Source organism: Balaenoptera acutorostrata, chromosome 2, assembly GCF_949987535.1.
Source record: "Balaenoptera acutorostrata chromosome 2, mBalAcu1.1, whole genome shotgun sequence".
NCBI classification, from domain to species: Eukaryota; Metazoa; Chordata; class Mammalia; order Artiodactyla; family Balaenopteridae; genus Balaenoptera; species Balaenoptera acutorostrata.
In genome coordinates, this window is record NC_080065.1 from 25,450,086 (window position 1) to 25,462,160 (window position 12,075).

A 12,075-nucleotide genomic window follows, 5' to 3' on the forward strand; every position below is an offset into this window, starting at 1 on the left:
TGTGTGCGCACACACGCACGTATAAAACCAGACAGTCTAAATAGAACATTTGGAAATTTTTTAAATGATTATGATTATGTATATGACATAATATGACATGACTAATATTGACATTTTAACAATATCCAAAAACACAACATTGAATGAGAAAGGCAAAATAAAATATTCATGAACAATAGAAAGTCAAGAATGTTAAGAAAATATAACTAGTAAATAAGTAGAAATATGTAAACAATTTACCTTGTCTTGGTATGCTTATAGTTATCTTTGATTTTTTTAAATTAATTTTTAATTTTCTAGACCTGTTTTTTTGTAGGTAGCACAAATTCCTTTTATTATAATGATAATAATGATAATTATTACTAATAATTATAATTAATGATGCTTGTGCTTAAATACTTTCCCCTGTCACTCTCCCTGTACCCTCCTGAAGAATCTACTACTTCTATTTCTTTCTTTTTTCTTTTGTTTTCTTCTTTTTTTAACACTGATGAGTATGTAAGGGTGCATTTGATCCTCTGAAAGTTTGGAAGTAGAGGAAGAGAATGTTGGAGTATTGAAACAGTTCAAAAGCAGCGAAATCGGTGGAAGATATCAGGAAAAATCACACATATAATTGGCAATCATACTAATAAACATTTTCTACCACATTCTAATATTTTTTGAACAGTTTTTTACTTATATTCCAGAAAAAACATGCTCACTAATATATTTTAAATGAAAATTTTTCTAGAAGTAGTTATAATTCCTAATTCAATCAGCACTTATTTAACTTTTAATTCTAAATACCTGTGGTAGTTATTTTGGAGTGAAATGATTCTAAACTGTATGCGCTGTTTTGAGGGCCTGGAGCAAAATGGGAGGGGCTTAGTTACAATTAGGGCCCTCGAGTATAACAAATATAGAAAGGGAATCAACTTTGGTGTAACATGTGTCAAGAACAGGAAATATATTTCTTTTAATTTTGCTCCTTCTGTGCTTTATAGTGTCGATCTCTCAGGACCCAGATTAATAAATACTCAGTAAAGATCTATTGAGATATCAAGTGAATATTAATTTTGAGTAAATATATTATGTCAAATATTTTGAGAAAGAAAAATACCTTAAATCTAACACTAATTCAAATCCCAAATGTCACAGATTCTAGGAGATAAATTACTAGACCAAGATAATTAAAATTGTGCCATAAATAAGGTTTTGATAGATGATTTCATAACTTTGACAGGAAATTCTAGCTGGGGAGAATGAAGATGGGCTTTATGTAGGAGGATGTACTTGATGTAGGACTTAAAGCAAAGAGAAGAGATGAGATTATGGAAAAGGATGTTAGATACTCTGTGGAAAAGGGCCTGTGAACATGATCAGATAGAGGTCAAGTATTTGGAAAAGGAAAGCTTTCACTTTTTTAGGAGCCAAGGCTACCTAATTATGGGAATATAGAACATAGGCAGGAATACACAATGATACTGAACACTGAAAGCTACCTAAGTAAATTTAGGTTATTTTTCTATATACATTTTGTCCAAGAGATTGATATCATTCAAGAAACAGTGTGTAATATTCTTTTGAGAATTAAAAATTAAAGTCAAGTGAAAAGACTATATTTAGTGTGCTGATGCAATGGTGCAGAGATGTGGTATTACAGTACTGGCAGTGAGGGGATTGGCAGTAAGAATGAAATGATAGCACTCTATTGTAAAAGTAGATTTTGTAGAATTCAGTATGAAATAAGCTTTTGTAGACTGTCCTGAGCACCTAGCTTTAAGGCTTAATATTTTTCTCATATGTTCTTAGTTTTAAACAATGAAACTGTAAAGAGTTTTTTGGGATACAATGTGCCCATAAATCAGAAGCAGCTGGTACATGTACTGCACCATAAGTAATGACATTCTAAAACCTTTATAAAGATCATTTATTTAGATTCTGAAAAACACTATAATGTGCTATAAACATTTATTAAATATCCTTCAGGAAATTTCAGACTTTATTTCTGTCTCTGTACAAATCATACTGCCATACTCTAAAAGCCTAAGAGAAAATCGCCTATCCAAGAACATCATTTTACATATGCTTGGGGAAAATATCCATATTTAGTACACACATTAACATATGAAAGTGCAAGAGAGAGAGGCATCCCACCGTTTGATACTCAGTTGAATATAAACCAGACTCCTAACGATTTGACAGCTGGTGTTTCTGTTTCTCATCATTTTAGTTAACACCTACACCAGTAGTATCCAGTTGTAACCAAGAGTTTCATCAATGTTAGAATTCCCTTCCAGTTCAGAATTCTATGATTATACTTTGGATAATTTCAGCTATGGAATAGTAAACGTTTTGGAATTAAAACTATGAAAAAATGAGAGCTAATTCTGTAAAAAAGATACCTTATTGAATTTAGATGGTGACTATTTATAGGCAGTTCGACAATTACACTTAGCAAATCAAGTACAAATACATATCTCTGGGACGTCCCTCGCGGTCCAGTGGTTAAGATTCTGTGCTTTCAAAGCAGGGGGCGCAGGTTTGATCCCTGGTCAGGGAACTAAGATCCCACATGCCGCGCGGAGCGGCCAAATAATTTTAAAAAAACACATATCTTTTAACGAAAATGTATTGGTCAATTAAGTTGATATTTCAGAATTATTGTATGAATACTGTTTCCTTTAGAAATAATAAATACTATCTCTGTAAGTTTATCTCTTCATGCAATAAATATGTTTTAACAACCAGATTTTAAAATACTTAAATCTGCTCAGTTCTCAATAATTATAAACAAGTGAGCAATTGATTATTAATCCATGATAGCTATGGATTTTTCAAGATCTAGATCTAATGTGTAAAAAAATCAATTGCATATGAAGTTTCTCTAACAGAATAGTAGGAGACTTTGCTATGCTTCTTGTTAAATTTAATTCTTCTCTTGAGCAGTATTACTATTCTGCCCAAGTAATTCAGTCACATGTGTCTATTCAAATTACAGTGAAACTACATGGCAATTGTTATTACTTTGTAATCTTCCTGAGTAAGAACCAAAGGTGTCCCTTATTATAGAAAACAGAATTAGTAAACTTCAGTTTGCATTATTGTGAAAACAAAAGTTTCTCTTAATTTCAACACTTCTGACTTTTCTCTCTTATATTGCAAACATCTGAAATGACATAAAATATTCTACAGTATTTCCTTATAAAAAATCCTCATAATTCATCCTCTTGGTCCTTTGGTACACCCTGACACTGAAAGCAAATTGATCATCCCAGATTTGTGCTCCACCCACAGTGAATTTGTACAAGAGAGTTTAACACAGATTCACATCCCATGCTGTGTGTAAAAACATCTCAGCATGTTTGGGCGTTTCATAGTAGTGGTCTAACTTCATCCCATTAGACTAACGTTTGTGTAGATGTGTGCGTGTGTGTTCACATGTGTGTTTGTGTTTCTTTTATCTTGCCATATGCAATCCTACCACCTTGGATTTATCCACGTACAATTTTTAATTTTTTTACTAGCACTTCCTATCTACAGACCCAGCTCCCACCACAATCCTAGAAAATATCAGAAATATGGAGTTAAGAAATCTTAATGACATTTTAATTTAACTTTTTTGATAAATTATTCATCAGCAGAGACCAATACATTTTAGTAACTTTTGGTATATTGTAATTGCATTTTGCTTTGCTTCATATAACACACTGAGTTATTATTTACCCATAACTTTAAATTTCAAAGAAAGTTTTTTTAATCGTTTAGATGCACATGCATAATATTAAATCATATCTAGCTGATTAATAAGGAATTAAGTCCACAAATTAGTTATTTTATTTTGAGGCTTACTATGGATACTGACCTAAACTAACTACCTGAATAAATCACATTCCCCACACTATCCTACGGAAAGAATTTACAACATGCCTTCTGCACATCGCCATTTGCCAAATATTTTAAAATAATCATTAGTGATGTGGAAAGCTGCTGTAAAAAAATAACTATCACTTTCAGCTTCTAGACTTATATAAAAATTCTTACCTTGCCTACATATTGTGTGTCTGTACCTGTGTACTCTTCCAACAAGAAGAATTGATTCCACATCCAGCCACGCTTGGTGCGATGTAGCGTTTTACCATCATCTTCTGTCAGACCCACTATCCTTTCACTGCTAGCTTTTTCTTGAAATGGGATAGCATCAATTGTATGAAACATATAGGTCCAGATGAATAGTGGTAGGCAATGATAAGTCCTCATTATCTGCAGCTTCAGCAGGAAATCAAATTCAATGTACTGTCTGTTTCCCCTGAAAAGTAGTGGGAGAAAAATGGTTTATTAGGTTGTGTTTCATTTTCACATAACCTGTAAACTATAAAACTTTTCTGAATGTTATTTAAATGTTATAAATAATATATCATTAATACATTATTTTTCCATGTTACATAAGTGAACTGTCATTAAAAACTCATATATCATACAGATAAGTAGGGAGACATATATAATACAAATAAATAGGAAATTAACAGCTGACTTTACTACCACTGTATTACAGCATGTAAATATATTAGTAATTTAAATATTCATTATTTTGAAAAGATAAGCTCCATAATACACCAAAGATCATATCAAGTGTTCCTAAAGTCCTCAAGACTAATAAAAGTAGAATATTTATTAATATATACATATATATGAATAAGAACACTGTTTTCTGTTCACAATCTACCAACTTTTGCAAGCTGTTCTCCTCCTCCACCTCTTCCTCTTCTTCTCCTCCTCCTTGCTCTTCTCTAATACGTTGAGATGTTGCCTCAAGGCAAATTAAATGATACCAAATATACTTTGGATTGTGTCTAGCATTACCTAGCACTGTACCATGTTGATCCTTTACAATCAATAACTTTTTTTCCCAAAAATCAGTTGAGTAAGTCACTCAAATTTATTTGAGACTGAGGAGAACATGCTCTCCTCATGTTCAGGAACATTTTATCTGTTAATTAAGAACAACACCACATATATTTCCTAAAATAGTAAAAAAAAAACAGAGCATACAAAATTGGTATTGCAAAATTAGATATGAGGTCTTACCTATGGGATAATTGATCCAGAATTTTGAAATAATGTTTTTCTATTGAGATAGTAAGTTGATTCTTCTTGAAGTAAAAATAATTCATTTGGTATTTCAAAATTAATTTTATTTATTAGTAAATTTGTTTAATTAATCTAGAAGATGTGAGATATTGCTGCTGCTGATAATGATTTGATAAGCAATAAAAACCCATCTCCAACTAGTGTAGGCAAAAAAAAAAAAAAAGAATTCATTGGATTATAATATCAAGTTGTGGAAAGGAAAGAATGAAAGGAGTAAAGAATCAACTGGGCATTTCCTGCTTATGAAAACTAGAATTAGGGGCTTGAGTACTTGAGCTCTCTCTCTCTCTTTTCTCTCTGGCTTTGACCTAAGCCTTCTCAACCTGATGAAATATACAAATATATGAAGTTCAGATTTAACATCATCCAATCCAGAAAGCAACTGATGGTCTTTTCTATCTTTAAAAAATTCTGGAAATGGACTCTAATTTACATGGCTTAGGCCAGATGTCCAATGCTGGACCATATATCTGTGGATTCAGTTGCAGTTATCAATTCATAAAGGTCAAATATAAGCATCTAGCTTGACTTTATCCCTTATTATCTGAGACTTTTGGATATTTACCCACATCACTATGTTTCAACTACTTCTTGTATAAAAAGAGAATAATCAGTTCCTGATTCACAAGGTATTGTTATTAATTTTATTTGAACTTTTATCACAAAGTCATAGTTATTTGTAATACAAAGATTTATTTAATTTTTACAGCAGCATATACCTATGAGAAAACTGAGGTGTGAGGAATTTAAGTAATTTGACAAAGATCATACAGATGGTAAGTGTTGGAGCTAGTTTTTAGATCCACAGCTTTAAACAATATTTGTTACGTAAGATAATACATGTAGTTTATAGTAAGTTACCATGGTGCTAGCATACAAATTCTCAACATGTTAGTGTTTTCATTAGCAACACCATCATTGCCATTATCAGCCATGTTTGCTTCCAATATAGTCATATATATGTATTAATCTGTCACCAACATAGCAGAGTAAAGAATGGATGCTTGCTATTGGTACAGAGCTATTAGCTTGTCCAGCTATATGTACCCTAGTTTCCATACCTATTATTTAAAAAAATGTTCTTACTTAACAAAATACACATATGTGGCCATAAATCTCTCATTCGGAATGAGAGAAATCAAAGTCACGTTATTGTCTTTTACTCTGAAATCTTGGGCAATGATAATTATTCTTGATGGTAGAAATTTTCACTATTGAGGTATGAGGAAGTCATTCTGGCTTATTCATGGTTTAACTTGAACTTTATGCTAACTAAAAGAGCGTATCCATGGCTTATTGAACATGCATTGTACATCTACTTTAACCATTTAAGAAAAGAGTGCATTTAAAAACCAAAATGGAGTAATTGTGGTTCAGTCATCCAAAATGGAGATGGGTGGCCATTGAGGACATGGTTTTAGACACTTTCCTGCATCACTGAGAACTTGAATTTCCTAAACTGTATCAGACTCAAGGACACCACCCGCATTCTCTAAACAACATCTCCTAGCAACTGCAACATTATGATCTCAAGGTCTCCCCTTGAAATTATGCAACCATTTTGGACCCCAACCAATCCTTGCTTAACAAGGATTGTTCTTCTTGCTAACTCCAATCCTAATTCTTGACAAACAGCTTATGTAATTCTTTAACATGTAAAGGTTTTTGCCCTTTAATAAGCCTCCTTCATTTCGTAGTCTGGCGGAACACAATTCAAGTTCTTGAATCTATGTCTTTCGGGCTAAAGTCCTTAGCTTGGCCCAAATAAAACTCTTTTTATTCTTATTATAGAGTGTTTATTGATTTTTCCATCAACATCCTTATTTTAGATTGTTTATTGATTATTTCCATCAACTTTATGTGGCTATTACCAATCCTGTAAACTACTGGAAACTGGTAAATTTAACCTCAACCTGTAAAACTCTGAAATAAATGTCAGAACACTACAATGTCAAATAATGCTTACAAAAAGTGTAATGGAAAAGTAATATCTAATGCCCAGTAGATTAGAATATGCCTGCATTTTATTGATCAGGGATGGTGCAGTAAAAAATGAGCAGCCAGAGAATCTCCAGAATAGCTGTTAATTCACTTTGATGAAATACAACAAATTCCTTAGTTGACTACTCTGGGTAACCTGGTTTCTTCCCACTGGGAAATTTCCTTTGGCCATCGTCCTTGCTGATGACACTTGCAAGAGAAATTGAAGAGCATTCTTCATTTCCTGTGGCCTGTTCTATGATGCCCACTTTGGGTAGAATGTAAGCCTTTAAGCAGAAAAGTTCAGCTGTATATTAGATGGAGCCAGAGACTTAGGCAGAGGCCAGGATCCCATAGGCCACTATAAGCTATAGTAAGAAATTTGTTTTCATTTCCAGTGCAAGCAGTTGGAAGACTTTAACATGCCATGTTTAGAAAAGATCAATCTGGCTACAGATTAGAAAACAGGTTAGAGGATAGGAAAGGCTTTGGTTAAGGGGGAGACAGTTAAAGTCATCACTCTAGTGCAGAAAGAGATGATGATGGCTCATAGAGAAGTTTGAAGTGGACACTGTTACTCTACTCAGGTTTCCTTTGATTCTTTAATATGGGCAACACACACACACACACACACACACACACACACACACTCTCTCTCTCTCTCTCTCTCTCTCTCTCTCTCTCTCTCTCTCTCTCTCTCTCTCTCTGCATGCACTACAATTTTTGTATGCTTTGCTTCTAATGGCCTGCACCTGCAACTCTTTGAAGGACTTCCCTTGGCTACTGGAGCCACTTTGCTCACAGGCACAGGGAGCCTAAATGCCTGCAGGTTTACAGTTGTCTCCCATGGAATCCCTGAGCCATTGTCTAACAGGTACAGAAGTATTAAAACCAACATGTTATTTGCATCCCAGAGCTCCTCTAAAGAATCATGCTGGGCTTCCCTGGTGGTGCAGTGATTGAGAATCCTCCTGCCAATGCAGGGGACATGGGTTCGATCCCTGGTTTGGGAAGATCCCACATGCCGTGGAGCAGCTAAGCCCGTGCGCCACAACTACTGAGCCTGCACTCTAGAGCCCGTGAGCCACAACTGCTGAGGCCATGTGCCACAACTACTGAAGCCCGCACACCTAGAGTCCATGCTCCTCAACAAGAGAAGCCACCACAATAAGAAGCCCGTGCACGGCAACGAAGAGTAGGCCCCACTCTCCGCAACTAGAGAAAGCCCGCATGCAGCAATGAAGACTCAATGCAGCCAAAAATAAAATAAATAAGCAAATAAATTTATAAAAAAAAAAAGAGAAAAAAATCATGCTGAGGCTGGAACTGACTGAAACTATATTCTCACTTGGATTCTTCTTCCTGTCTTGCTTTCCCACTCTCTCCCTCACTTCCTGACCTAGAAGCAATCTGTTAACCTATCACTTGCACCCAAATCCTTGCCTCAAGGTCTGTTTCTGAGGAACCAGACCGAAGACCAGAGTAAGATCTTCATAGTCAATATTCAGAAAAGAAAATACTACTTTCTCATGTATTGATTATAAAGGATTAAATAAAGGAGAAATAAAATATAACTCCTAGATTATTAGTTTGTGAAGTAGGTAGATGATTGAGTTATTTTTGAGTGTCATTTATATCAGGGGAAAAGATCTATTAGAAAAATAAAGAATCATTTTTCTTCTTGATTTTGGTCAAAATGAAGTCATTTTTATACTGCTACTACTAACATTTCAGATAATTAACAATAGGAAGCAAAGTGATCCAGTGGTCTACTGATCTTATGTAATTTAATTTATATATTTATGGCAACCTTTTAAAATAGACCCTTTTATAATCCCTTATATCCCTCATATTATTATAAGGAAACTGAGGCACAGAGAGGTTAAATGACTGCACAAGTTCATATAAATAGCAACAGAAAGATTGAAAATTAAATCTAGGCACTCCCTTGCACTTGGGCTCTACTGCTCTAGAAATAGCCTACTAACATCTGTGATGCTGGCAACCAACATTTACTCTAACTTGCCTTCTGTGTTGTAGGCACTGTGCTACGTCTTTTTTCAGACACCGTTTCTTTAACACTCCTTGTAACAATATTATAAGGAATGCATGACCATATTAGAAAGAGGGGTAAACTGGGGTTGAAGTAACTTGCTAAAATCACAGAATGGCAGGCACCTGTGGGAAAGTGAAAGGCGTCCAGGATTTGAATTCTGTCAGACTGATGTCAATGCTCCTGATATTAATTGTACTGCTGTTAAGTAATATTGCTCCATATTCACCCACCTGGAAGCCTCCTTCAGGAGCTTTACGTGCTTGCCCAAATCAAGTTTTTGCCTTACTTATACTCTGACCTTGAACAATCTTACCTGGCCCATCCATAGTCAACTCCTTCTCATTATTTTCAGTTTCTATATCATATTTTGCTTTCTTGCAAAGTCTTCCATAACAACATTTTCAAAAAGAGCTTACCCAACTTCAATCTCTACTGATTTATTTCATACCATCCATTTATTTCCTTCATATAATTTACAATGATTTTAATTATACCTTTCATTTAGTGGATTATGTTTGTTGACTGTTTCCTTTAGTTATAATGTAACTTGTATGGTGGTGAGATATTTTGTAAATCACTGTGTCCTACATGAAACAATTATTGACATGCCATAGGTAATTAAAAATATATTTGTAAAATTAATTGGTTAGTTGATTCATGCCTAAAATGGATAATCCTAATTTGAGCCTGGGATCACATATGAGATTGACAATATTCAATTGTCAAAGCAAGCTGTTAGAGATATGGAAAGAGTTTAACTGGGAGGAAATGTGCCTTTTAAAAGAGTTCTGGTGTTTTTTCTAACAAATGAAATCCAGTCTGCAGTGAAGTAAGAGTAATAATCATAAAAGTTTGCATAACATGGGATTACGTATGAACTTCACAAAGTGATTGGTATAAATTATAGAGTGTTTGAACAGTGAAGCCCTTTTATTAAATACCTTCTTCATTTTCCTCATAATTCTAGGCATAATTCTTTCACCTTTAGGAAAAATTAGTGTACCCCTCCCGGGCCAATTTAACACCTATACATTCCTCAGCTCTTAGACAAAAGTGCACATTATAAAGGATTTTTGTTGCATTTGTTTTTAAAGTTAGCAAGCTCTTATCCCATAGGGTTTATTAAAAATTCTTCATATCCTTTATTTATTCAATAGCAACAAGCTGATTACTAAATTTTTCTATGGTTAATTATCTCTATCAGCCTTAAATGCTGTGCATTTTAATCACATTTTTTGTTGATAAATAAATACCATCAGATGCATTATGAAGTATAATATTTTAAGTTTGGTTTAATTTTGATTTTGTAATCAGGGAATTCACTTGAATCTTGTTAACTTTAAAAACTGAAAATTATTTTATTATAATTCCCTTGTTCTCTTAATTATATTTCAGTTGCATTTGTGAAAAATGGCTGTTGGCTATTTGTGAACCAAGAAAAAAATGTAAATTATTGTAATTAAATAGGATGTTCAGCATATAAAATCCACATCCAAAATTGAATTATATCATTATTTCTTATCACTTTAATTTAAACTCAGATAAAGTATTTTCATTACCTCAATCATGTTTTTCAGGCAAAGTTTCTCAGATAAAATGTACATACAAAACAAGTGTATGTGATTGATTTTAGTATATTATCATTTTAAGATTTGTAGTCAACAAAGTACTTCCACATACATTAACGTATTTATCAAGAAAAAAAAAAAAAAAACTTCTGGGCTATAGGCATATTTTCTGAATCCTTTTCCAGATGAGATATATAAGGTTTGGAGAGATAAAGAAAGCTATTTGTGATTACGCAGTTATTTTGTGGATTTGGCAAAAGGCGTACATATGTTGTTTGATCTTTCCAACACACTATTGTATTTTTTTATACTATTTGGTAAGATAAGTCTGAAATTTCAGCTAGTTAAATGACACATATACAAAGAATCAATTCTGTGAATATGAACAGACACCAAAATTACAAGTCTTTTAAGTCTTGTAATCAAGGAACTATTTAGGGATATATGTTTTAACATATCTATTTTTCATAGTAATTGATAATTCTTACATTTATTATATAAAAATATGTGTATATATATATGAAATTGATCATTTTTTGTTATATTTATTTAATTTATATATGTTTGCTAAAATAATTCACTGATTTTTTGGAAGAATTTCATGTCCAATTATTATCCCATTATAATTTGCGATTCTATCCTTATCTAACTAAATGTGATAAAACTGTTTCAAGAAAAACAGACATTAACGGAATAAATATGAGCTGCCAGCTTTCTATAAGCATCCTTAATAGTTTCCATCACTAAACTAAACTTTAAAAATTTAGCTTAAGGTCTTCTCTAGAAATCTGAGAGTATAAACCAGTGTCAGAAGAGAAGCTCTACAACAGGTTTTGCCAATATCCTACCAAAATAACAATAATAACATTATACATAACAGGATATAAATATATACATATAGGATTATAGAATATAAAGACATGTAAACAACTTATTGCCAGCATCTGAGAAAAATAAACACTGTAAGAAAAGTGGAGCTAGATTAAACAATAAATAATAGTGGATGATTCTCTATGATTTATGGAAAACATATCACTTTCAAACAAAAGGAGATAGGCAAGCAGGTTTTTTCCCAGTATCAGTCCCCTGAATGGGGATCAAGGGGTGAAAACTTACATATGACCCTCTATTACGAAGATGCCCCCTTTGTAGTTGGCCAAGATACTACTATATCTATACAATTAAGGCACCCCCTATAATACAACAGGACAAAGAAAAAATGGGACACATTAGGGGGTATTATTTTGGACATATTTTAATTTGGAGATATGCCTTATAAGTGAATCATCTTAGTTAGGGTCAGCGATGGAAGAACTTTTAGGAGAGAGCTATGTTCAC

The 12,075-nt window shown here is 33.3% G+C and overlaps 1 protein-coding gene across 5 annotated transcripts in view; it reads right to left on the bottom strand.

Annotated features, from left to right (window-relative positions):
- The window catches only part of CDH9 (cadherin 9), a 126,210-nt gene that overhangs the window by 79,530 nt on the left and 34,605 nt on the right, over positions 1-12,075 (bottom strand). For all 5 annotated transcript variants that reach the window (XM_007172939.2, XM_057541832.1, XM_007172940.2 and 2 more), the window contains one exon: positions 4,027-4,291. In XM_007172939.2, coding sequence (XP_007173001.1) covers positions 4,027-4,242 — 216 coding nt within the window. In that variant the 5' untranslated portion in view covers positions 4,243-4,291. The remainder of the gene's footprint in view (positions 1-4,026; positions 4,292-12,075) is intronic.